The sequence below is a fragment of the Eumetopias jubatus genome, unplaced genomic scaffold (assembly GCF_037043125.1).
Source record: "Eumetopias jubatus isolate StellerSeaLion01/CBP00866 unplaced genomic scaffold, mEumJub1_p1.0 scaffold_9, whole genome shotgun sequence".
Lineage (NCBI taxonomy): Eukaryota > Metazoa > Chordata > Mammalia > Carnivora > Otariidae > Eumetopias > Eumetopias jubatus.
Genome location: NW_028274815.1, coordinates 88063510 through 88091504, shown reverse-complemented (window position 1 = coordinate 88091504; position 27995 = coordinate 88063510). Strand labels below are relative to the sequence as shown.

General features: G+C 49.1%; 1 protein-coding gene across 1 annotated transcript in view; it reads right to left on the bottom strand.

The window, feature by feature from the left end:
* SH3RF3 (SH3 domain containing ring finger 3) overlaps positions 1–27454 on the bottom strand; it is a 361651-nt gene extending 334197 nt beyond the window's left edge. Inside the window, exon 1 of the mRNA XM_088026672.1 lies at positions 26879–27454. Within this exon, the coding sequence (XP_087882798.1) occupies positions 26879–27454 (576 nt within the window). The remainder of the gene's footprint in view (positions 1–26878) is intronic.
* Between the last annotated feature and the right edge of the window lie 541 nt (positions 27455–27995).

The following is a 27995-nucleotide window of genomic DNA, read 5'->3' as shown; positions in this document are numbered from 1 at the left end:
AGATTTGGCCACGGAGCCCACAGAAAAAAAACCAGAAGGGGAGCATAGGAGTTGTCCCAGGCCAAGAATTTCTTGGAGATTAATATCAGTGAGAGAAGAGAGAGCCCCTCAGCCCCCCAAATCCAGTGGGGTTCACCTTAGAGGCAAATACATAAACACAGGGATCATGGAGCTCCTCCCTGCACGAAGTCAACAAAAGGCCCAAGGAGGGAAAGATGCTGAGAAGTAACATGTCCAGATCACGAAATTGAAATCAATCCCAGCCCATCCATCAAACTCTAAGTGCATTCTTTCATTCATACTTGGTCCAACCACAAAGGGTTGGTAATAGACCAGAGAGATCATGGAAAACACATTGTACAGGAGGAAGCGGAGCAGTTATGGAGCTGTTTCCCGCTCACAGTGAGCTGCCGGCTGTGCTCTCCGGACTGTGATAGCAGTTACCAACTATGGGGCCGCGAGATTTCCAAGCCTCAAACATCTGTTCCCTATACACCTAGGAAGGGCCCCAGCTGCCCTCCAATGACCCTTAACAGTCCACCTTCCCTGCCTGTTCTCCCCACACGGTAATCACCTATTTCATTAGAGAAGAAACCAAACACGGGTTGACACACCACACCCCAAAAATAACTATGTCTGCACCACAGCTGCCCCCACACGCTCATTTCTGCTTCCAGGGTGAGCGGGGTTCTCAGACTCCGCAAGCCCCCCCAGTGGGGCCTGGTGCAGGCCTGGCAGCCAAAGTGAACAGAGGTCACCACTACAATTTACAACACTTCAGCCTATTTGGTGGGACGAGCCCTGGCCTATCACTATAAATAGCCTGGGCTTTTTTCCTTCCAAATCTAAGTGGCCTGTCAGTCGAGGAGAAGCTGCAAACCTCTAAGCCAGGTGACCACCTCAGCCATCTTCAAAGGGGGCAGCCAAGGGGCTCTCACAACCAAGCAAAGATTAGGAAGAAACTGCTTTTTCTAGCGTTGTCTGTGGTCTCCGGCCCCGTGGCACCAAAATTAAGAAGGACTTGGCTAAGGAAAGAACCCTTCATCTCATGTCAACGGCTGGAGGAGCCCTTGAGGGGAGCATGAGAGCAGCCCCGGCTTTGCGAGCACCTGTAAGTCGTCAGAACCACTTCCCGCAGTTTTATTTACAGCAGCACCTCGCAGGGATTTTAACAGAGGTTCTGTGCGCACAGAGGGCAAGCTGGTCTTCAGCGGGAGGTCAATGGAGGCCGTCCCTAGGCACACAGGGCACAGGTCCTCCGTTTTCTCTGGAGTCCACTGTACAGCCAGAAACATTTGTGGTGGAAAACAGGGGGTGTCCTTCTGCAGCCACTCTCCCTGCCAGCCGGCAGGGTCCTGAAGCAGCACAGTCCCTCCATATCTTGAAGGACACACCGGAGCAGTTCCAGCTGGGGGCTGGGACAGGGGCAGCCCCTCAGGGACATTGTGTCCCATGCAGTGCCTGGGACCCACTCTCATCCCACCCCAGGAAGTTCCAGGCTCGCACTGGACGGAAAGGAAACAGGCCGGCTCAGCAGCGCCTCTCCTCTAGCTCACACAGCTGGCCGGAGGGCGGATGAGCCTGAAGCCGGCCCCAGCCCAGCCCTCCTCCCTGCTGGCTTCTGCTAACCCTCGGCCCGAACGGCCAAGACTCACGCACACTGAATACCACCGACTCGTGCCTGCTCAGAAGTCAGACTCTCCGTGCCTTTCAATCGCGTTGACCATGATTTTATGCAGAGAAAGTGAAGAGCACAACAGGAAGCCTCAAAGAGACTCTCTTCTGAGCAAAGTCTGTCACTTGGTGCTCACAGCGCCTGACCTCCAGTCCTCCCCAAGTTCACGGCCCTCCACATCCAAGTCTGACCTGGGACTCAGTTCCCCCCTCAGCCTCGCCCCATGGCTGAGGCTCCCTGTCGCCACCTTGCACTGGACAGCGGCCACCATGGGCCCATCTGCAGTCCGGCCTGCCTCCTAGCGGCCCCTGCCACATCTCCCGCAGCCGCACCTGAGTGACCCTCCCAGCCTGCAGGGTAGGTCCACACTCCTGGGCCAGCCCCCAGCTCAATGCAGACCTGGATTCCAGAGCCGGCCAGCCGACAGGGAGAGCACAGCCTCTGAGTCAGAGACGGCTGAGTCTGAACCCAGCTCCACCACTTCTGAGTGTGTTTTCAGTGGAAAATAAGGGCTCAAAATACACTTAGCTCAGAGTTACTGTGAGAATTAAGCGCAATGAAGCCAGTGAACCTGCCCACCAACCGGATGGAAAGAGTAGGAGCGGCTGAGGCCGGGACCGAGGCCGTCCCCACATAGGGAGCCAAAGAACGGGGGTGCAGTGGGCAACTTCCACCACTGTTGCTTCACTTACATAAGCAGAAGGAGTTGCAAGAGGCCCAGGAGCCCAGCTTTGCTGAAACTATCCGTGTGACCTGGGGGAGGCACCCCTCCTCACCTCGAGTCCTGACTCGGTGTTGCAGTGGGGACTTCATGGGTTTTACACTAAGGTCACAGTCCCGTTTTAGCCCCTCATCAGCTACAGGACCTTTGACAAATCACGTAACCCCTTGTGAATTCTGCCATCGGTCTGTAAAATGGGGCTCTTGCCTCGTGATTTTATGGACAACACATAGACTCTGAGTCTATAGAATAAAATGAGTCGTAGTGAAAAATGTAAAGATCCACAACCATTAATATAATTCCCTCTGGTAACATTATAACAACCTGAGAAATCAATTTTAAGAGCTCTCATCCCAACTGGAGGGCCACACATGGTCAGCAGGAGGCTGCCTATATTTACCAAAGAGAGTCCGAGAGTCCTGCCCAATCTCAGAGATGCACATCTTTGAAGTAATACTCAACCTCTGTGTGATCTGAGGGAGAAATCAACCTTTATTCACCTCTTTTTGGTAGTCCTTAAATAAGTGATAGAACATGAATTGAAAAGAAAGCAGAAAGTGCCTCCTTCAGCCATTATCAGTAAATCAGAAGCATCTCTTCTGCTCTCTCGGTTCAGCATAGGGCTAGTTTTAAACTTATAATCAGGTAAGCTTCAAGAGCCCTTCACATTATTTAACTTAAAATTCAGACCTTAGTGTCCATGCTTAGTGATTCTCCCCACCCAATCCAATATACTTGGTACAATAAATGGAATCACTCAAAGGTCCTGAAACAAATACCTTAGGCGGGCACTTGCTCCTCCTGCAAGACCCTTATGCAGGACGGGAAGTATCAACCACCCCAGCCCGGGGGCACTACCTACAACTGGGAAAACAGCAGCACCGGAGAGGTGTACCTGATCTGGGTAAGAGTGTAGGTGAGCCTCCTGTCTATAACTCACGGGGTTAACTCTACACCCAGCACCAAGTTCACTGATTGAAGAAGCTTGGTCCTGATCTGCTAAGGTGGGTAATCACAGAGTGTAGACCTTGGGAGGACAGCTAGCAGCCAGCAGTCTTTAAAGTGACAGCAAAGGTAGAGAGAGGACCCCTACTTTCAGCAATATGGCCCATTTGTGCAAGAGTGAAACAGGCCCACAGGGCAGTTCAGGAGCCCCCAGGGGTGGCCCTGAATCACAGGACAGCTCAGGACTGACATGCAGAATGACCACAAGTCACCAAGCAAACCGCACCCAATCCAATATACTTGGTACAATAAATACAGCAATTTTAGAAAGACACCCAACAAAATAGCCCAAATAAAACCCTTACCTGAGAGAGTAAGCATGCACTCAATTGTATATTATTTATACACATCAACGCATGAACTATTACACATATTGGCCGCACTCACTTCTTCTAAAGTAATACTGGAAGCCGTATCAAAGTTCAATGTTATAACTCGGGGTTGAATTACAGACCAGATACTCTGCTTGAAATAAATCATAACTAAATATGTTTCATCAAAGCAAAGATACTTCAAAATTCTACCATCCTTAAAACTGTAATGTTATACCACAAGTACCATAAAATAGGCATAAAAATAAAATACACATCGTATAGAATACCACCTAACATCAGCACAGCAATTGGCAACTTATGAAACACAGTCTGTCCAACAGTCACCCTGACCTCCAGAGGGCAGGAGGAGCTCCAATGTGCCATGCAGCACCCGTGAAACATTCTCTGTCCTATTTTATGAATCCAACAGAGAAATGGCTGGAGTCATTCCAGGCTAAAGTCATTAAAGGTGACAACTGAAATGGAAAATGCAAATCCATCTTCAGGGAAGAGGGCAAGAACTCCAACAGCTCGATATGGGGAATAGCCTCCAAAAACACCTGCTCTAAGACTCCTAAGCAAGAGCCCAAATCCACGTCGGCCCATGCTGGCCCTGTCCAAACACTGGGAGGCTCAACCACAAGCCAAAGCTATCCATCTGGAAGCCAGGAAAGCTAAGAAAGGAGGAGGTGCACCTCTGGAGCCTTCTACTTTTAGCTGAGCCGTCCTGCCATGACCTAGGCCCAGTTCTAATTTTGAGAGCGAGTTCTAGTTTCCCACCAATGAAGAATTCAAGCCAGTTGAGGGGGCCTTCAGGAAGGCCCTTCAAGACCTTTGAGAAGAGCTCATGCTCCCATCCTAGGAGCCCGCCCAGCACAGCCTCTGCTTTACTACCACCTCATCTATACCACCTGCCTGGAGTCATCCCCAAAGCTACCTGCAGCAGAACACAGTCCTCCCAAGGTTGGGAAAGGGTGAAGCACTCCCTCCCTTGGTCCCCCGCATTTCCCAACTTCAGACTCATCCAGTCACCCAAATAAGCACAGTATACTGAAAAGTGCCACATAGGACCCACACCACCTACACCAGCAAGCTCTCTCGGGCCAGACCCATCAGTCACGCTCCATGCAGGGCAGACATTCTGAAACAAAAGAGACAAGACTGACACTCTAGAAGCAGCTTTAAACCTGTGAGATCGAAGTGTGGGAACCATAGCATACTGCAGTATCTCTACTTTGATGTGCCAACGTGAAAGGCTTGGGTCTGCTGGTCCCCACCCTGAGTCCTGGGAGTCACAGTCTGGGCCCCTTTACCCGTACCACGGCCTGTATCTTAAAGCTCCTTATAATTTGAATTTCCCTTTGCACAGGGCCCCACCGATGATGTAGCAGTGCCAAGGGTGAAGGCCCCAGAGTGCCAGGAGATGGGTGGGTGGCTCTGTAAGATGGGTCTGCAAGAAATCCCAGCTCAGTCAGCGCTAAAACACACAGCAAGAGTATACCCTCCGCAGGACCGAGTCACAACCCATTCCCAGTGCACCAGAAGCAGTCATGTGGGTGAACTTCCACTACCATGTGCTCTTCCTTCGCAGTGGCTTCCATACACAGAGAGACAGCACCTGATAGCCCCATCTGCGGGGGGCAGGTGGGCCAAGTCATGGCACCCGGGGCCGGTCTAGTGTCCATCTACCCCTGATCTTATGATCCCCCTCGGGGAATCACAGCAAATTTTCTGCGTCTTGAATACCCCCATTATTTCCTTCTCAACAGAGCCACCCTGTCCAACAAAAATACAAATAAAAAAATCCCTAAGAAGGTAGAGAGAAGACATACAATTCCACTTTCTCTCAGGAATGCCTTCTCAGTGACTCCTTAAATGCCCTCATCACCTTTAAGGATGAATTTAATTTCTCTTATCAGAAAGGAATGTGCTCGTGATCCTCACCCACAGGCAAGGTTGAGGGCTAGCATTATTGTGGACACACTTCGACTGAGGTTAGCTCTCTTCTAGTGAAATATCTGCCCCCAATGCTATGGTCTGCTCTGCGGGGAACAGGCTCTCCAACAAAAGCTTCACAACGACTGTCTGTGGACCAGGTCCATTTCTGCCCATGCGAACCTGCTCCCCAGAGGGGCTTACGCTCAGCTGCATCATCACGTCAGTGGCTTCGGGCTTCAGTGAGACCCTTACCAGGGGAGATTTTCTGCCAGAGATTAAGGCTTTAGACAGGGCGCCCGGGGACTCCACTGGAGGGAAGGGGGACATGTGCTGAGACTTACTCTGGTTTGAAGGACAACGTATCTCAACTATGGCTAACAAAACACTGAGAGGCGGCCACGTAGGGGACAGTGACCAATACCCCCCACCAGCCTCATGAAGACACTAGGGGACACCCCAGGTTCCCACCCATGCCCAATCCAGACGGGAACCCATTAATTGAATTTCCAATGAAAAGCTAACTCTTTATCAAATAATGCCATTTAAAGAGAATGATAATCCCCGCAGCCTTAAATATAAATCTGATAATACACAATGTAAATAATAAAATGTGAAAATCCAATTTCCATGTAGTGAACTTTCAAACAGTCCACTGTTTCCATTATTCTAGCTTTCAATCTAAATGCTGTAATGCCACTGTAGGCACATCAGGCCCCAAGAACAAGGCTATTATACACTTGTTCCTCACTTGAAATATGAGCCCAGAATTATTTACTCAATGCGCTGTGCATGTCAGCTAACAAAAGCACTGCATAAAGGATTTGACAAATGCACAGGGAAAGTGCAGGCCACCCCCACACATATTCCCCCAAACCATAAAGATATAACAGGATGATGGAGAAGGGGAAACTGTCCACCTCCCCTTATGATACTGCCTGTCACCTCAGAAAATGGACAGGCTGGGGGCGTCTGGGTGGCTCCGTCGTTAAGTGTCTGCCTTCGGCTCAGGTCATGATACCAGGGTCCTGGAATCGAGGCCCGCATCGGGCTCCCTGCTCTGCAGAAGCCTGCTTCTCCCTCTCCCACTCCCCCTGCTTGTGTTCCCTCTCTCGCTGTGTCTTTCTCTATAAAATAAATAAAATCTTTAAAAAAAAAGAAAATGGACAGGCTGACAGGTGACAGCTTTGTAATCAGTTAATCCTAAGGCACTGAGCACTCTTCCTATGAAGGAACGTAAATCCAGACACTGAATTCCACTCCCTCTGAAAAGGGGCTAGAAGAGAAACAAAATTAGACTCCATGTCCATCAAGACCACTGGAAAAACACTGCTGATGAGGAGACATGTCAGAGAAGTAATAACTTCCCATTGGGAAATTTAAATAATCAGCTGGGTCTGAAAAATGTGCACATTCTGGGTTTCAGAGCAATTTCTCAGCATGCCTTTTATAAGCCCTCCAGGCTGTTATTACATTAGGTTCAGCCCAAAAATTCCTGCAGTGGTTTGCAGATTCTATCACTACAACAATTCAAGTATCACAGGAAACTTCAGATTGTTGCCTATAAACCTTCTGAAAGTACACTGTATGGGTACAAATCAGTCAGAGTCATGAAAAAGCATGTTGGCATCAGAACCTCTATTACGGTACCTTGAGTGTTCTAAGGTGTTCGAGTCCAGCTCTCCGACATAGTGCCACCAGCCATGTGCGGATACTGAGCCCTTGAAAGGGGGGCAAGTCAGAATGGAGATGTGCTGTTAAGGGTGAAATAAATACCAGGCTTCAAACGAAGCTTGGGAAAAAGAATGCAAAATATCTCATTAACATGATTTGTAGTGGCTAATGCCTGCATGCCAATATTTTGGATATAGTGGGTTAAATAAGATACAGTATTAAAGCTAATTTCATCTGCTGCTTTTCCTTTTGTAATGCGACTGCTAGAAAATTTCAAATTACACATGTGGCTCACATTCTCTCTATGGACAGTGCTGCTTTGGAGTATGAGATTAAGAATTCATGCCATCAAAAGACTTTATTTGAACACATGTTAATCCATTAGCTTTCTGTAAATGTTTTTGAGACATGTAAGCGCAGATGTCCAGGGGAAAAAAAATCTGTATTCAGTCTGTCTCCATGGCCACAAATGAGGAGCCCCACAAACATCTGGGCCTGATTTTAACACTCAATCCAGAGAGGAGACTCAGATGGCAGGGAGAGGCCACCTATGTATGAAAACTTAGAACAAAAAGACAGCACCGCCACTTCCCTGTGGGTCACTGTGTACACACTTTCCAGAATGTGCATTTCACCTTGTGAATCAAGAACAATTCAAACATAAGCAAGAACCCAAGGACCCCACCTCCCCAAATACAAGGGAGGCACAAGAAATATCACGCTGTGCAATGACACAAGATTACCTCTGAAAGCCTCTTCCTACACTGAGCCCCCAAAGCACAGCTGACCTTCACCAGCATTTCAGCAACAGAAGAGACAGAATCTTCCTGTTCCCATCCCTTCCCCCATCATCTCCTCGTTCTACATCTGCTCTTTATGTTTAGCTATGAAATTCTCCCACTGACTTGCATCTTTATACATACATTTTTTTTTACAATATGGTAAAAGATAGCACAAAATATTTTAATTTCCCCTCGGTCTGGGCAGCTGGTGAGGAGAAAATATTGTGAACTTGGAGGCAATCAGTACCGAATTCTAATCCCAGCTCACACCTTGGTTTCCTGCTCTGTGAAATGACACTCATGGCACCAATCCCACAAAAATGCACAGCCCAAAGCAAAAGCCAGTCCGCCTGGTTCAGATCCCAGCTCCTACCCGCTAGCTGTGTGATAAGCTGCTCAACTTCTCTGGGCCTCACTTTTCCCATCTACAAAATGCAGGTAATCAGAGTATCTACTTCACTAAGTAATTCATGAGTTGAATTCATTGTTTTTGTACAAAATTATTTTTCTAAAGAATTACCTGTTAAGTGAATTAATCAGCAGAATAATGCCAGGCTCATAAATAAAATGGTTCCAACCGCCATCAGGTAAAGACCAATATCCCTAGCATGGTCTCATACCTCTGTCTCCCCCTTCCCCTCCAACCTTATCTCAAGCTGGTCTCATGACCCCCACTGGGCCCCCAAGCTTTCTTTCAGTTCTCCATTTGCTCCAAGCACCCTAGGACTCCAGGCTACAATGCCCGCTATTCCCTCTGCTGGAACACTTCTCCTCCCTCTCCACCTGACCTAGCCCAGCTGCTCGTCCTTCCAGCACAGATCTGGTAAGATTCTCCAGGCTTCTGCTCCCACAATCCTTCATACTTCTCTGCAGGTTGGGAATGGCCTTCCAGGAAAGGTTTCCTCTACCCCACCAACTTTTCCAGGCCTTCTGTGGTTTAAACCAATACTGCTCAACCCCGGCGTCAGCTACATCCGGGGACTTCTGACAAGCCGATGCCAGGCTGCGACCAGACCAATCACATCAGGACCTCTGGGCCAGGCCCACACTCCAGTGTTTGGGCAAGTTCCCCAAGGATTTCCACATGTAACCCAAGTCGGCAACCACCAGATCAATACAAGAACACAGGTGCAGTATTTTAAAGGATGGCTTTGGGGAGCCTGGGTGGCTCAGTCATTAAGCGTCTGCCTTCGGCTCAGGTCCCGATTGGGACTGAGCCCCACATCGGGCTCCCTGCTCCGTGGGAAGCCTGCTTCTCCCTCTCCCACTCCCCCTGCTTGTGTTCCCTCTCCCGCTGTCTCTCTCTGTCAAATAAATAAATAAAATCTTAAAAAAAAAAAAAAGGATGGTTTCAATCTTCCAATAGGATTTTAAAAATCATCTATCGACTGCAAAGAGAACCCATGATTTTCTTAAATCTAAATTAACCCAATTAGAGTACTAAAACACATATATTACAAAACATCTCCACTGTAGCTGAGATTTTTCAATTAGCATTTTATTCAGTCTCTGGATAGCCCATAACACAAACCAACTGGAAGCTCCGGGAGGTCAGAGACTTTCTCTTGCTCTCTGTGATGTAACCTGCATAGGGAAGCGTGCCGGCATGCACAGGTGCCGCATGCACACCTGTGATGAGAGGTGCAGTCCTCCACGCACCAGATTGCAGGTGACAGGAACGCGGGCCAAGCAGTACACCCAGCACAGCGACAGGCAGTGGGTGGCTCATTTGAACAAATGAACTCCCCCCCATGGCTCTTCCTCTCTCTCTGCCTGGCACGCTGCTTGTCCTCTCACTACGGGAGAGTGCCACCCCCACCCCCGCCTGCGTTTGAAGCCATTCATCTGCGGTTTATGAAATACTGCGGTAACCTTTGAGATGCAAAGAGGTTTAGAAGTGCAAATGACTGTCAATATGAATATTAATAGCAGCATTATTAATAACTGAAGTTGTCTGCCAGACACTTGACTCTTGATTAAAGGAAGTGAAGGAGCTCAAGCCAAGCCAGAAACATCTCAGTGCAGAGCCAAAGGATCTGTGCTAGAGCACTGGTCCCCATGGGGACAGAGGCTATTCTGAATGTCTGACTAGAGAAGTTTACATAAAGTCAGGTGGGTGCTGCCACTCCCATGGTCAGGACACACCTTCCCTGTTCACCAGCGTGCGAGCTCCAGTGGCAGAATTCTCGGAGGCTTGCTATTCTCCCCAGAGCCCAGAACAGTGTCTGGCCTGCATATGGGGCCCAAGCAAAGTGGATCAACGGAAAAAAATGAGTAAATGACAGAAGGGAGCAAGGGAGGAAGGAGAAATGTGCAGCTGAACACTAGAAAGTGCAGACAGGGGAGCTTGGACCCAAAGCTCACATGGGCTCTGCCCACTCCACAAAGAACAAAAAATAGAACTTCTTTTAGTAAGATCACCGATCCAGAACTGTTCCACAAGCTGTTAATTCACCTAAAATACTTTTTTTAAAAGCACTGTGGCCGCTGTCACTACAAATATTTGAGACACCAGCTGTCCTGACAAACAGCAGCCTATCTATACCCAAGTCTTAGTAACTTCATGATTCAAATATATTCATATTATGTTCTGCTTAAGTCATGAATGTACTTTTCAGCATTAGAAATTATCCTTTCCATATCTTTGAATATTGTGGTTTCTGCCTGACTAATGTTATCTTTAATTATACATCATCAAGTATTTTACTGTGATCTAATGGGGTCTATTACTCATCAGAATGGCCCCAGTCAGCAATCATATTCCCCAGAGCCAACCACTCAACCCTTCTTCCATTTTTCAAACGTACCAGCCTGCACGTGCACAAATTTATACACAGACTGAATCACAGCATCTTGCCAATTTGTCCAAAAGACAAAACTACCCTTGAAGGAACTCACAGTATACTGGCTTCCTAGTGAGGTCTGGCCCAGCGACACTCTGAGCACTGAGGGCCCTCTGACCTTGCCCTGGGTACAGCCACACCTCCCTGTCCACCCCAGGCACATTCTGCACAGCACATGAACAGAAAAGAAACGGGTACTTGGGAAGGTAAGCAATGTGCCCAAGTCCTGCAGCAAGCAGGTGGCAGACCCAGGATCCCACCCTCAATGACAACACAAGGCGGGAGGCCAGGAGAAGAACATGACAAGACCTGGATGGGCCACACAGCATGTTGAGGCACTTTCCGTGCCCTGACTCCCACAGTCACCAATCACAACCCACCCAGATGACCTCTTTCAAAATATATTTGAAGAGCCAAGCGATCTTAAGCAAACCTAAAGATCAGCAGACGCCAGCTAGTCCCCAAACTCTCATTCAAAGGGATGAACTGCCATTCAAATTAATAATTTTAAATGCAGAATTTATACAAAGTATTAATGTATATATATTTTTTCTATATATTAATGTGTATGTATATAAATAAACATATTTATGTCTTTTGACGTGTTTTAGTTATTAAGTGAAAAACGAACAGGTCAGGCTCAAGTTCTAGACATTTTATCTAAACAGCTGGTGCTTAACTTCTGCATACTTACGAGACAGACTCAAACTACTAAGCCAAGTGCCTTAAGACCCAGAAGCAGAAAACATAACGAGAAAGGTCACTGGATGGAGAATTAACAAATAAATCATTTTGAAAGAACTGGAATCAATGACGAGCTAGGAGACCTTGATGTGTCCCTCTTGAATAATTGACGAGGCATCTTTTCTTGGACCATTTATAAGACTATGTTTAGAACCCCATTTAGTGCTGTAAGATAACTCACCCAACTGCCGGCTTCTTATCAGACCTGTTGACCAAGGAGCAGATGGAAAACAATAAATACACATACAGATCTAGTGTCCGTGCGCCGTGCCAACAGCACACTGCAGCAACAACTAAAGAACCGCCTTCACTCGGCCCTGCTGACAGCAAGGCTGGTAGCCCTTCCAAGTGAGTGTAGATGCAAACCTGGCCTCAGGGCTGTTCCAAGTTGCGCAGATAGACTCTCACAGAGGGCAGCACTGTCTCCCTGCGTGCATTTCCTTCTGACGATCTCCCAGTAGCCATGGCAGCTGTGATTTCAAGAAATAGGCATCCTGGCCATTTCTCCCTGGCACCTCTAGGAAGGTGCCCGCCAACACCTGTATCCTTTGGAGAAAGAGAAAGCCCGTCTGTGACTCACTCCAGGCTCATGGGGGCTGGGGGGCAGGGGAGAAGGAGCAGAGACAGGGAGGGGAGGAGCTTGTTTGAACCATAGTGAGGGAAGGAAGAGCTTTGGCTGAGGAGAAAGCGCCAGAGACCCCTGGGTTGCAGGGGAGGCCCGAGGAAAGGCACCAAGAAGAGAGGAGACAAAGTACTAACACCGGCAGGACTGACTAATAGGACTTTGAGAATGGAGTGCAAGGCGTGGGGGAGGCCAGGGCAGAGGGCTGGCTCTCCAGAGCGGGGAGCATGGCAGAGGGGCCAGGGAGGTCTGATGTAGAGGATGGTGGTGTGGAGGCCTGTAGACACAGAAGGCTGCTCTACATGGTGGGGCTGGCTGGGAGGTTGCGTGAAGTCTCTCCAGCACCCACGATCCTCAACAAGGCCTTGGGTCAGTGCCTTTGGGGAGATCCTCCACACAGCACCCAGCAGGACCACAGGAAGTGAACTAATTCTGTGGCAGCAAAGGCCCTGAGCCAGAGGAGGCTTGAGAGGAGGCATAGCCCCCAAACCTTCTGAGAGACAGGGAGGAGAATGCTGGGTCTCCCACTCACTTGGAAAGGCTACCAGCCAATGTCGTGTGACCCTCAAAAGGCCACAGTGGGGCTCCTAAGGAGCCACCCATGGCTTGGTCAGGGCTCCGGCAGGGGTCACAGGCTATGCACACAGCCAGGCCCACCTCCTGCCCCACAGCCACCGAATCCTCGGGGCGAGCATGGCCTCTGGGTCCCCCTTCCCTGGGGGGGGGGGGCTGGTGGCTGTGGGAGTGTCTGGGTAGTGGTGGTGGGCAGGGGAGAAGTGGCAGCTAAGAAGAACATCACTTTACCTTGAGCACCCTAAAATGTAGGACACCGGCAGTTGATCCAGAACTAGATGAAAGGGATATCCAAGATTTTGGAAAGGCAGGGTTGCAAAAAAGATATGCATATGTAGACTCTGCAGGATCCCCCAACCTGTGCCCCCACGTCCTTCCTTAGGCTCTCAGCCCAACTTTGTCGGAGGTTCATCCATTCTACTACTTATTATCATGAAAACTCAAGGCTCAAGAATAATAACAGTAACAACATTTATTAAACGCCTACTACACATCGAGTACTTGTCTCAGAACGTTTTAGGTAAGAACTCATTCAGCTTACAGTCCTTTGAGATGCGGGATGCTCTTCTTGGTCCCCACCTTCCAGATGAGGACACTGCAGCCCAGCCGTCACATCACGTGCCTAACAACAGCTGGCCCACAGCACGCTTCCAGGATACGTGGAGAGGGCCCCCTAAGTCCAGATACTCAGGCCCCAAGGCTCCAAGCCTGCCCATGGCCCGATGCAGCCCTCCATAGCTCATCTGTTCTTTCCTGTTTCGTTCCTTCAGAAGCATTGCTATCTACCACCACACTCCTGAGCACAGAAGAACCAACTAACCAATACCAGTACCACTACAGAAGTTCTCCTCCTACACAGGGGGTTCAGACTCAGTGCAAGGCATGGTCCTTACCCTGGTGACCTTACTGTGAACCCTGATGAACACTTGCATGGGTGAAACTCAAGACCTAAAGAATGACCAGATAATAAATTCTAGAGAAGAGCTTTAGACATGCAATGAGAACATAGACAAACGTGGCCTGGAGAAGTGCCAAGAGTCCCTCAGCAATGTGTGGTCAGCACTGGGGAGATGAAGAGGAGTAGCTACAGGACAGCCCCTGAGACAGCATGGTAGGGTGGAGGACGCCTAAGGAAGCACACACAGATGATATGATGACAGGCTTCTCTACAGTGTCGCAAGGACAAGGACGGAGGAAGGGGGTATCCATCCTTTAGGGATGGCCCACCTTCAATCAATGGCAAAGTAGGTGCGGGGTCTTGTGTAAGCACAGAGCAAATGCCAGGGGGAACCTCACTGTGCAGGATGAGAAAGCACCTGTGGGCCATGCAGAAACAAGACCACAGGACCTAGAACCTGGCCCAAAGGAAGAGTCAACGGAGCTGTGACAACCAAACAGCATTGTGGGACAATCGTTTGGGCCATGGGCACAGGCGGCCTGGGGAGAGCAGCAGTGGCCCGGCAGGGAGTGTGGTCATCAGGGGCCTGGCCCAGTGTGACAGGAGCTGGGTTTGGTGCTATCTGAGAAGCAGAAAGGAAGATGCTAACTGTCCCTTCTGAGAAAGTAACGATAAGAATTGGTGCCACAAACACAGCTGATGAAGGAAAATCAAAAAGGATCTCAACCCCTGTAAGATGTCAGTACCAGGTCAGGCCCTCCCAGCTCTACATTCTGTCATGAGCTTACCCAAACAGCCCTGCTGTGACCCTGAAGCCTGGCCTGGGATTCCCACACTGGGAACCAGAGTGCAGAGCCCTCTGCCCTGAGACGAGCCATGGAGCCTGACCACCCTCAGAACATTTGAGCTCTGGGGACCAGGGTGGAGGAGAGCCTGTTTTGACCATTTCCTTTACCCCTTGTGCATCTCTTGGTCCTGAACCCTGTGCCACTTTTCTGCTGTGATCACACTTCATCAAGCTCAGGGACCAGTCTGGTGCCTGACGGGTTCAAATGGGCATGAAGATGACTCGGTGCCAGGTGGGTGCCACAAGCTGCAGATGGGCATAAGGACGGCCTGGCTCAGCAAGCATGAAGACCCCAAAGACACGTCACTCTTAACCCTCCCTGCCCCACTGATATTTCAACCCAAAACAAACCCCAAAGGCTAAGTTGCTCACACTTGTTATTTGAGTTGAAAAAAAAAACTGTAAGCAATTTTTCCAAAAGTTGGCTTCCAAGCATCAAGTGCTGCCCCTGTCTCTCATATTCACTTCACCCAACCCTCTCCATCTTACAAACCCACTGCCCAGTCCCCAGCAGCTCACATACAGAGAAAACTAGGGGTGGAAAAGATAAATGTCAAGATGCTCTAGGAAAACAAAGTCTGCTTATTCTGTGACTGCAGGCAGTTTTTATCCGAACTATAGTCATCCATGCCTCATCTTCACCATATTTACTTAATAAGGTTCTTTAATTGACTCAATTTTTATTTAAATTTGCTTCCAAATAAGACTTCATGTTAACTGCCATAATTTTTTTTTTAATGGACCACTTGACCTAAAAGAAAGGATCATTAAAAGAAACACAAACATCAACATAAAGCATCACTAGGTATGACCTGGGACATCTTGCAGCCATCACAGTGGGCCCCCACATTTGGGTTCCCCATGTCCCCACCAGGAACACAAGCACCCCTGTGGCACTCTTCCCTGCTCTGCCTGCCAGGTCACCCTCCACCAGCCAGGAGGCTACCTCTGAGTCCTCGACACTCCACTGTAACACCCCCTTGCCACATCTGTCAACATGACAATTGTCACCTTGAAAACCGACAGGCTTGAAAATTCCTCAACCTGACAGAATGTTTCCCACTTACATTTAGAAAGTGAAAGTGTTCCCAAATGATAGCCACCTTTCCCCACAGTTGCTGACAAGTCACAGAACGTCCATCACTCAGCAACAATCCACGATTACCTCGCGGGTAAGGCCAAACACCAACTATCAGAAAAGAAACCTCAGCTGGACCACGCTCCAGAATGAAGGCTACGCTCCATGTGGTGCACCCAGGGCAAAGTCAGCTCTTCACCCACAGAAGGAAGTGGGGCTTCTGAAAATGGGACAAGCCCACAATAAAAGTCACATCTAAAACCCTCCTTCAGTGCACAGTGCTGTCAGGAGACAGGAGACCACCTACCCCTCCTCAGAGAGGCCCCCTGTGCAGCAGCCTCTCCCACTGTTGGAAGCCAGTCCACCCCACTCTGCTCCGTGGCACCCAGCCCCCCACAGCTGTGCCCAATGTGTTGGGGAACCCATGGAGGCAGCTGGGTTGGCCAGGGCTGTGGTCAGTCATGGGAAACCCATCTGATTCCAAGTTTGAGGAAAAAACCCCATGGTTTTATGTGAAAATCAGAGGAAACATATTCTAGAATAACATTCATGTGAATTTTTAAGAAGATAATACAAAACCTCAAATAAATACCCACTGCTAAAAAGAATGCAGCAGGAGGGGTATGGGTGGGAAGGGGGCAGCTAGCAACGAAATGGGGGTACATAGGTTACCCAGTCCAAAGGTACCAGAGTCCACCCAGAGGGGACTTGGAACATGGTGATGATTCAGCACAATGGGCTGGAAATCACCACCCAGCAGGCAGCAGCTTTCCCACAAGGGCAGCAGTGGGGTGGGGATCAGGGAGGCCAGGTGGGAGACCAGAGCAAGAGACCAGAGGTGCCCTTAGGAAACACATCTGAGAAACCCCAGGAACTCGAGAAAGACCCAGAAGGGCCCAGGAGGCAGAGATGACAAGGCAGAGAAAGTTCCCCATGTGGCTTTTCCAGGTAAGAGCCAGGGAGGTCTGTGTGTGCTACCTGGGGAGTCTCCAGGAAGAAAGCTGCCAGCCCATGACACGAGGCCCCTCTCAGGGTGGCATGACCTTGATGGGTGTGCCCCACAGGGCACAGCCAGGAACATTCCCCGCTGTGGACCCCAGACATGTCTGTTCATCCAAAAGCAAAACCGCTGTCAACAAGAATGCCATGTGATGGTGGGACAACCAGAAAGATATCCTCGTTCATGGGGTCTACATAGACAGGATGCCCTCGTCCTCAGAGTGAACACACCCGAGAGCCCAGTGAGCATCACAGAGTAGCCCAGCAGGCATAGAAAGATGTGAGCTCCCAGCCTTGCTGAGCTGCATTAACTAGTCTGGGAGTGCTCCTCTCGGCCCCCACGGCCACTCTGAACCCTCCTCTCTCTCCAGGTCTGACCTCCCATGGATGGCTTCAGGAGCCCTTTTCCCCTGAGCCTAGCAAAGGAGCATTTTGCCATCTCTGCAGAGATGCTGACTTAGAAGCCTAACCCTCCTCCCAGGATTCAGACATCCTCAAGTGTTGCTCACCACTCCTGGGACAGGCACCCTGAATCCACAGCAGAGTTCTGTCTGCACCTGTAAAGAATGGGTCAGGCTGGACTGGGAATCAGCTCCACACCTGGCCCCGAGCACTTGGGAAGGAAGGCAGGTGCCAAAAGGCTGCAAGACACTTATATCCCTCCTTGGTGAGCCATTCTCAGTGTTGGGGAGAACCTGCTAATCACTAAGAAAGCTAGAGGAAGGGGAACAGAGGCAACATGACTAACTGTTGCCTCCAGGAAAGCCAGATGATCCAAACTTTAAAGGGCCAACAAAGCAGTAATTGTCAGGAAAACACGCAGCCCACAGAAGGGAACAGTGAAGAAAGTACACCGAAAACAGCTTGAGGAAATAAAAATGGAATCAGAAAATCAGAAGAGACAAAAGATAGGGCTTGCAGAGGTTTGGGCTTCAGTGGGTTAGACTGGTGAAAGCCATCTTTTTACCCAGGTGAAGTCATCTGGGACCTGGTGTAGACCAATCCCTTTAATACGGACATGCCCACACCCACCCAAAGCCACCCAGCGCCCTGTCCTCTGGCGGCGGGGGGGGGGGGGGAGCATTTGAAGTCCCCTCAGCCCCCAGGACTATCCCCCGATGGCCTGGCTGTCAGGGGTATTTTAGGGGTTCTTCAGCTCATAACAACCCCAGACAGCCCAGAGTTATATGAGAAAGGGTGTGTAAGCCATGAGGTTGTTACAGGAAGTAAAGCATTGAGTAGAAAACTGGTACACCAGGGGCTGGACTCTAGGCACTGGGGGTTAAAGCTGATGCACTGATTAGCTTGGAGACAAATAGGAAATGCTACAAGTAATATCAACCACACTTCACAGGCTGGCTATTAACCCCACGTAGAGTACATATGCCTTTTGCTAAAAGGAACAAGAAAGAAAATTCTATGTCCTGTAACATCGAAATTAAAAAAGAAATTTTGTAATTTGCAAGAAATTGCTGAAGCTTTGGGGGAAACAGAAGAACATCAGTATGTAAAAGGACTGATGGCCCTTTTACAGTGCCCTGTCCTTCTGAACAGACTCATGGTTCACAAAGAACAAATGAAATAGGGGGTCAGTGGCCGATCCTGGGACAGAGCATCATACACATCAGCTCGGGGCCCTTAGAGAGGATGCCATGGCTGCACTGGAAGGACAGCAGGAGGGAGCCCTGCCCCGACTTTAAGTGAAAAGCCTTTCACTGGCCTCTACTCTTCACCTCTGCCTTGTCATCTGAGTTCCAACATTTTATGGGTCACTATCTCTGGTCAATAAAGCACTCTGTTTCTTTGGAGCAGCGGTATTTGAGACAGCTTCCACCAGCCTGTGAACGCACCTCACATATGTCCCACACTGACAGTGCTTCCCCGGCTGGCCGGGCCCTCACCCACGCAGCTCTGGGGGACACGCTATCTCCGGTGAAGGGCTGACTGCAAAGCCAAACAATCCGTTGTCAAACAGGCTGCTGATATCTGCAGTTGCGTTCTCCCTGGGGAGGCTCAACCACAGGGGTAACAAGTCCTCCTCAGAATCCAAGATCTGTCACCTCATTTGAGATGTTGGGGGCAACCACTTAACTCTGGGGAAACTGCTATCACAGAGCATGTGACAAAGCTTAGTTTGTCAGATGGTGACTCCAGATAAATGTCCAAATCCTTAAGAACCATACAATCCGAATGCAGCCCTAGAAGGCATGAAAGCACAGCTACTCAGCCAAAAAAGAGCTGTCTTTTCTTTAGGGGCACTTACCTTTCCTTCTGCACATCTTTAGACCACGAACTGGGTCCAGACAATCATTGCTAATGCCACCATTAACCCACAGGCACCATGAAGCTGGAAGATAAAGGTGAGTCTCACAGGTTATCTGTTTTAAGGTGACGGACTTTCGCAAAGGCTGCGTGCCCGCACCATTCCTGATGCTCTGCACGCTTCATCTTGCACAGTCGCAGCTGGCTGTAATTACCTTTCGCCATGCTTGGGAAGGGGAAGTAGGTGCAATTTTTAAGTTATGCAGAATTCAAAGTATGACTATAAAGAGTTAAAGAATCTAACAGTTTATCTATAAACAGTAAATACTTCTTAACACAGAGGGGCACCTGGGTGGCTCAGATGGTTAAGCGTCTGCCTTCGGCTCAGGTCATGATCCCAGGGTCCTGGGATCGAGCCCCACATCGGGCTCCTGGCTCAGCAAGGAGCCTGCTTCTCCCTCTCCCTCTGCCTCTCTCCCTGCTCATGCTTTCTCTTCTCTCTCTCTGTATCTCTGTGTCTCAAATGAATAAATAAAACCCTTAAAAAAATAAAAAAAAATACTTCTTAACACAGAAATTTCTAAACCATTCGGGATGAACAGGTGGCGGTGTTGCAATGTTGTGTGTAGAACAAATGAAGCCTTGGGAGTTTAACTGTCAAAGAAGGCATGGTAGTTTTTGTTGCCAGGACTCCAGCACTGTTTTGAACATGAGCTGGGGGTTCCATTTGCTGGCAAGGTGGCAAGCAAATTTTGTGCCACTTTCTAAAGACCAATATAATTTGTACCCCAAATGTTATTGTAGTGCCTGTACATAGTAGGTGCTCAAATAAGTGTTCAGGGAAGCAGAAGAGAATGCACACTATCCTATCTCTTAAACTACTGTGTGACAGCCTCGCTGTGAACCCCCAGTGCTCCCGGAAGCCTCCTTCTGTCTGAGCATTGTTGAGAACGTGCTCTGGGCTCTAGAACATTTATATCTACTCCTGGTGCCAGTGCGTTCTTCAGGTCTCTCACCACTTTTATTGACCTGAATTCCTGCAGCAAATCCTAATTCATTTAAACTCATATAAATTCACATGAGCATTATGCACACATTCCATTAAGCAGAAATGCAAATATCATAATATCTTCATGTTTGCAGATAACCATCATATCCATTAACAACGTAAACACGTGTGCCAGATGAGAGAAACAACTCACCAAAGCAACTCCTCTCGGGTGTTCTTTCAGGTCTCCCAAAGGACAACCACATCTCTAAATATCCATAAGCCATCAAAGGCCCAAAAAGGCAGCCATCTGTGAGTAGAATTCAAATGGTGCTACTACTTTATATGCTTTTTTATTTTAACCTCCACTCAGTGGGAAAAGGGAGCCCCACGGTATAGTGTGCTAGCACAATGTTTAAACCATTCACCGCTGCCAACACCTTCAGCTTGACACCTTATTCTTTTAAGGTTAATTAGAATTCCAATAGGATACCCATTGAGCATGCATTTCTAATTCATCAAACATGAAGATCTTCCAAGCAAGGCAAGTCTGATAAAAACTGACCTTGGCCTTTGCAAGTGGGGCTATAAAGAGCATTTCCCCCTAACTAAATCCTTGCTGATGTTTTATTTCAAACATGAGCCTCGAAAAAGAGCGTGTTAACTGGAAAAATAGAGATTAAATACAGATTGAACTGAAATACACACTTGAAACAACTGCATAATTGAGACCCGCTTTTGTCATGCTCCAGCAAGCAAACAGGCTCTCAAAAGCCGGAACGAAGGAACAATTGGATAGAATTCTGCTCAGCTCAACCTCACTGAGCAACCTAATTCCAGGCAGTGGTAGACCAGCTCTTGTGTCCTACAGATGAAGGAGGTGGGCTTCGTTTTCAGGAGAGCCTGCCAACCAGCTATACCCACAACTGGGTGGGGTTATTCTCCCCTCCTGCCTTTCTTAAAACAGATTATAACTTGGATTTTTTTTTCACTTTAATGATGCTTGTAAGAATAGGGAACACTACCTGTGACAACAAAGATAAAACTCAGAAGCAATTTAAAGGGTGAAACAGACAGATTCAAGCACTTGACTTAGATATCCATCAGTGCTCAACAATCTAGTCATGGTGACACAGGCCAGCTTGGAATCTAAAGGCAAAGCATTGTATCACATGTGCTCACACACACACACACTTAGGATACCATATAAATGAATCTACTAGCAGGAAGGTGGGCCCTGTGAAGTGTGCCATACTAGTGATACAAAATTTTGAGATTTTTGTATTAGTGATAGGCACTGAAATGACTGCCAGTTATGTGTGCTAGGCACTGCAGGTACATGGTCTCATTTATCTGATAAAGCAGATAGGCTCCCTCTCTCTAAGAAGAAGGCTCAGAAAAGCTAAACCTCTGCCCAGAGGCACATGGTGAGGAAGTAAGGAACTCAGGATAAATCCACCTGTGCTCTACCCGTGCCCTCCTTCTTCACAGGACTCCACGAAGCCCAGGGATCTGCCCTGTCTGCAGCCACATGCCCAGGGCAGGCAGTGGGCCTCAGTCCCCAGAGGGGAGGCTGATCCTGTGCGCCAAGTCCCTGGCTGAGCTGTGGCTGGTCCAGGCACCAGCCTGGCATGCAATTCTGGCCCCTGAGGTGAGAAGAGAAGTGTGTGAGGGTGGTCTAGAGCAAACATAAGGGGAAGAAACCCTCCTTCTGTTATTAAGTCTTGTCACCACGATATGATGCCATCACCACCCATTCAGATTCCAGAAGTACCACTTGTGTCTTTTACGTAGAGCTACCTGTGACATGCCGCCGAAGCCACAACTGATATGATGTTCTTTCCTCAGGACCACACATCACTCTGCACAGTTGCTGCTAACTACCCATAAGGCTCACAGCCTGGGCTTACAAGATGGCAGCCTCAAACTGGAAGAGCATCTGCAGCCAGGGGGCAGATGGATCTAGCAAGTGAGTGCTACTTAAGTTCAGGACCTTGATCTCTCACTAACTGGGTTTGTTATAGAGCGAGAGGCCTCCCCTAACCACGAAGCTGGTAGCCTCTCAGTCCAAAGTTCACCTTTCAAGAACACCCCTATTCCTTGTGCGTCTCTGAGCAAGGAAATCTTGGTGCCTCCACTGCCCCATCTCACCGAGCCATAGTAAGGAACAGGTGAGATGAATTTCCATCAGCTGACTCAAGCCCTGGCACACATGGGCACTCAGTGAACACCTGGCCCACAGCGCTCTCAATGAATGGTAACTAGATTATTCACCAACGGGCCACAACCTGAAACACAACACTGCTGTAAGTCTCAGAGGTGCTGTTTCCACACCCAGGGGCCTTCTGAAAACAGACCCAAAAGGACTTCACTGTGACTCATCTGTCATGTCTTCAAAGGCTGGTGTCTGCCCTTGTCATCACGGAGACCACAAGTCAACCACTTGTCCGCTGTCCTTGTGAGCTGTCTGGCTTTTCTGTGAGGGCCTCCAGGCACTGGGCCATTTCCTCTGGAGTCCTTCTTACGTCACAGACCAAACAACAACAAAACCCTAATGATATAGCCCAGCAGAACAGAATAGAAAGGGCAGGGGAACGGAGCCTAAAAACATATCCAGAACCCAACACTCCCTGGCTCTCTGACTTGACCATTTTGCCCATATATCAGTCCCTCTTGCTTAATTATGCCACCCACCCCACAGGATTATGGTGAGCTTTCTATAAGCAACATATGCCAAAGCGCCCAGCACATGATAGGTACTCAGTAATTGTTCACACAGAAAAATCTCAAACATAAGCTGCCCAACTTTTGACGACTAAAGAACACACACTGATTTGCATCCAGATACCGCAGACTCTCTCTGAACTGGCATCCCAAGAGGTGACCAGCTGGACTGGCCAACTCCCCATCTCCTCCATACGATGGCCTAAAGAACTCAACCCCTTGGAAGGCTCAGCCTGGCCCACTGCTGTCCAAGCCCTCACACCTGCCCAGGGACGCCTGTGTTTACTTGGAATTCACTGGCTTGATTCCCAACCATGTTTATGCAAATATACTGATAAATGGCAAACATAAACTTTAATGAAGTGTTATATAAACAAAAGACATTTAGTGCAAAAGAAGTCACTCCTTGGAAAAACACGGTGACCACTTAGGAAACACTCATCAAAGACAGACCTCTTTAAAATCATCTAACTGGGCAAAAACAAAACTGTACGACATTAAGTGGGGATTGTTTAAAATCTAGAAGGTGCTCCGTTCAGAATTCTTTGAAAGTCTCTTTGTTCTCCATTTGAAAGAAACAAATAGGAAATCATAAACTCTGGCTGTGGTTTAAGTCAACTTGGAACTCAAAGACAAGTCCTTAGCCCTGCATCCAAAACATGGTGAACACAAATATGTATGTGTTTATAAAATAAACCATTTAATAGATATCAGTTGTACGAGTCTCTAATTTATTTGACTTTTCCCATTATAGGGTCCCAGTCACACTGGCTGAGAGATACAGAAGAGATTTCCAGTTGAAACATATCCCAAAGTACTTCAAGGTACATGACCCAGACAAAGCAGGCTCTGACGCCTACGTGTTATATCATCAACAGCATTACCCAAATTTTCTACAGTTCTTTAATCTGTAAAAATGCCTGTCCTCTTCACCTTCATAGAGTCATGGATGGACACCAATCCAGTGTCCTCAGGAATCTCCTGCGAGCAGCCTCGGTTCCAAGTCCACAGTAAATTCTGTGCATGCCCAAATAGAAGGCAAGAAATTTGCCCCCACCAAAAAAAAAAAAAAAAAAAATAGAATTGTTTTACATTAGGGTTCTCATGAAAGCATATTAAAAAGTACTCTTGAAATTACTCAATTTGGAACTACAAAACCCTTTTAAAAAAACATGCTGCCCCAAAACACCTCAACCAATGCTAGTTGGGGGAGTTATAGGGGTCACTTCACACAACTGTAAAAACAAAACAAAAACAAGTTAGGCTGAGAAACAGCACACATTTAGCAACTGCAATGGTTGGACACTTCTGTTAAAACAGGACTTTTTAAAAGATCACTTTCAGAAGCAACACAACACGCAAACAAAAAAAAACAACAGTCCTAACCTTAGGCAGTGGGTACCTGTAACTTGGTATAAAATTTCCAAGGGCAGCATAATTAACTGATTGAAAAAGTGCCTCATCTCAAATGGCTCAAGTGAAAGCAGAGCTGAGAGGTTCTGCTAACCAGGCTAGAGGATTCCAGATGGCTCTGCTGAGAACCAAAACCCTGACGAAAAAGATGCCAGTGAAGAGTGTGGAAAAATTATTTCATGAACTCCAAGTGAAACCAAAACAAGAATTAATCCATTTTATACATGATGCATTCCCCACATCTAACTGTAAGTAAATGCAAAATCTAAGAAGATATTTGTTTATCTACAAACCTACAACGTTTACATATCCCCATCGGTCCAAAAGAAGGTTTGAGGAGCATCTCACTCACTAGGAAAATCGGAGACAGTCTTTCATTAACAGTAAACCTGCTACTAAGGCATATATGGTCTCTGTTGAATCATAACATGAGTGCCCATCTATTAAACAACATACAGCAACATCCAGCATTCAGCCTTGCTATGAGGAGTCAAAGCAATTCCAATAGACAGTAAAGTACCAAAAGCCTATTTGCAAGTTAATTTTCAGCTGAAGCACTTGCCTGTCAAATTTTAGGTTTGCTTAAAGTGCAACATTCTATGCAGGACTTCTGGCTGCCCAAGAAGACTCCCACTGACTTACACATCAGTGAGTAAAAAGTTAGAAGATATTATGATCCCCACCTTCACTGATTTTGCCTTTTGGAAAATGATCAAATATTGATCAAAAATTGGATTTAATTCAGACTCTTCCTGGAACCCAAACTCAGTCCTAATGAGATGGGCCTGTGAAGAAAGGTGTGAGGGTCACCCTCAGTTAACACAACAAAAAGAAAGAAACTGTGTTCTAAAGTTTTCCTGAAGCTCAGACAGCTATAAACAGTCTGATGCTCCATATGCCTATAGAGAAAGTCCACCAATAATCCCAAGACCAGCCAACAAAAAATTAACTCCCTGTTACTGTCATTGTAAAAAGTTATCAGTTCAACCTCTGACGATTTTTTTTACACCACAAATGCCACAGAGTTCTAGGAGCTGCCTCAGGCTATGGCCTTTCAAATTTCAGCGGTTACCTCCTAACCTCCGATCAAACACAATTCACATAAAATGCAGTGGGAGGTCATCTGTAAATACATGCTCATCAAAATGTCCTAGCGTTTAACTACAAACATCATTCCACAAACCATTCAGTTCTCTGAGCATGAGGAGGTAACCCGCTTATTCTGCAAATAAAGACCTTTAATTATAATACCTTAGATGAAAACAGCAAGGACAAGAAGGAAAAGTTCGAAAATCAGGAACAAGCACACTCATAACTGGATTTAATCACAATTAAAACCAAAGAAAAACTACCTAACTACCTGCCTTCCAGCAGTGATCCCAGGCATAAATATTCCTTGACTATTCTTGACTGCCCATTATTCCGTATTCATAGGAAACACCCAGTTTGGCAAAGTAGGGCATTTACCTCCAATGCTCAATACCCAAGGGCTTAAGTTCTTAACCTCAAAGATGTTGTAGTACTGAGTAATTCAGACGGTTAGAATTTTCCCAGCTTCTCTGTATTATACATATTGGAAGGATTATTTAAATGGTTTATGCACCACCAGCTTCTTAAACGGTCAAAAGTAGAGAAACAAGGTTGTGTTTTCTAAAATGAATGATAATTACAAAAGATCAATAATGTTTTTTTACCTTTAAATGCGATTTTCTACATTTAAAGAAAATATAAAACATGAGTACTTGCTTCTCACTTAACCCAGAATCCCGCAGGCTTTCCTCCCCCCTCCATAATAGTAAGAGGAGCAGAGGGTGTGAAAGGACACCCTATAAATAACTTCTGAAACCAAATCACTGAAACCCCAAGATAAAGCCTTTCACTAAAACAGAAACAGTGAAAGACCTGGTACAATGTAGTTGCACAAAAAAATTCAAATAATGTCCCACCTGGGAAAGCAACCCTGCCTGAGAGCCCACAAGAGGTCTAGGGCTTCCTGACCGACCAAGTCCAAGAAGGCTGGGCCAAATATTCCTTCCACCTCCAGGTGAACTTCTTCCCTCCTGTTACACGAGTTTGTAATTTATGTTCCTCCAACCCCCAGTCACACAATTCCCTCTGCCCAATCCTCTCTGGCTAGACGCGCAGGCAGGAGGCCCAGAGTCCCCCTTCCTCCCTCCCCCGCGGCCAGAACCCAGGAAACACTAAGCACTAACTTCACCGAAGGCCGGCAGAGGGTGTGTGCAGGGTCAGTCCAGGGGTCCAGCAGAAGAAGACTGTTTCTGGGGAGATGGGAGGGCCCAGCAAAGTTAAAAAAAGGTGGAGAAACAGGCCCTGCCAGCAGAGGGACTGTAGGGATGAGAGGTTAGCAGGGGACAGGAAAGCGCGTCCACCCTGGGGCAGGATGGGGTGTCACCACATATGAACAGGTGGCAAGGTTCCCTAGGACTGCATGCTGGCACACAGCAAGTGCAGGTGGCGCGAAAAGGGATTCCAGGGAGGACGGAGGGACGGCAGGTGCATTTCAGAGGGAAAGGGGACGGGACTGCGAGGAGGGGGTGGGGGGACACGGCGTCCAAGAGTTGGCAAGTGGGACTTGAGGGGTTACACTCACGGAGTCCCTGGAGAAAAGCTAGTTGGAGAAAGAAGAGCAAGGTGAAGGCCATTGGGGGGCCACCTCTGGTCTCCCCTGCCCTTCATCACTGCCTCCTACGCACACGCGCCCCCCTACCCGTACACACACACACACACACTGTGGCGCCGCGCCGTGAAGCAGATACCCACCTTTGCCACGGGCGCACTCCTGCTGGTCGCCAGCTCGCGCAGGCTGGCGGTGGAGCTGCCGGCCGCCGCAGGGAGGAAGACTGGGGAGCCGGGGGCACTGCCCGCCGCGCTGCCCCCGCCACCCGCGAGCGCCGAAGCCGCCCCCGAGCCGGGGCCGGGGCGCGCGGGCGGGCTACCGCCAGGGCTGGCGCCAGCGCGGGGCCGCTGGCGGATGCCGTCCAGCAGGCGCACCAGCAGGATGTTGGCGGGCAGCTCGTCCACGCCGCAGCCCACCAGGATGCGGCACTCAGGGCAGCGCAGTTCGTGGCGCGAGCACACGATGCTCTCCAGACAGCGGCGGCAGAAAGTGTGCTGACACGGCAGCACCTTGGCCGTGGTGTCCAGGCGCTCCAGGCACACCGAGCACTCCAGCAGGTCCAGCAGCGACGACTCGTCCATGTCCTCGCCCGCCGCCGCCGCCGCCGTGGCCGCCGCCCGCCGCCGCCGCCGCTCACCCGGCCTGTCGTCGTCGCCCTCGCTCTGCGCAGCAGCGGCGGCCGCCTTGGACGCGCACAGCCAGGACGCTCCGAGCAGCATGGGGGAGGCGCCGGCGGCGGCCGCGCGCAGCTGCCTACGTCCCGGGGCCGGAGCGGGACCCGCCGCGGGCAGCGGGCATCAGGATCGCGGGCTCCGCCAGCACTTCCTTCACCCGGACTGGCGGCCCGAGGCTCCGGCCGCGGCAGTGCCAAGTGCTGCGCTGACTGGCCTGCGTGGTGAGCACTGGAGTTCCGCGCCCCGCGAGCCAACTCCCGGCCAGCCGAGCCCACACAGTCCTTCGGGGTGCGGCGTCCGCGTCTGCGGGCTACACCTGTCCTGCCGCCTGTTCGCCCTACGCCGCGCGGGGGCCCAGGGGCACCGCCGGGCACGACACTCAGCGGGCGCTGCGCTCGCAGTGGCCACCCGCGGCCCCGAGCCCCGCGGCAGGAAGTGCGGGGAGCTGCCGGTCGGGTCCCCAGGGAGACCGGGGCTCAACGTGCGCGCTCCCCCGCGCCGCTGGTGAGCCGCACCGCCTCCGCGGCGCCTCCATGCGCCCTGGGCCTGTCCACGAGTCCCTGCCCCCCACTCCCCAGCGGGTTCA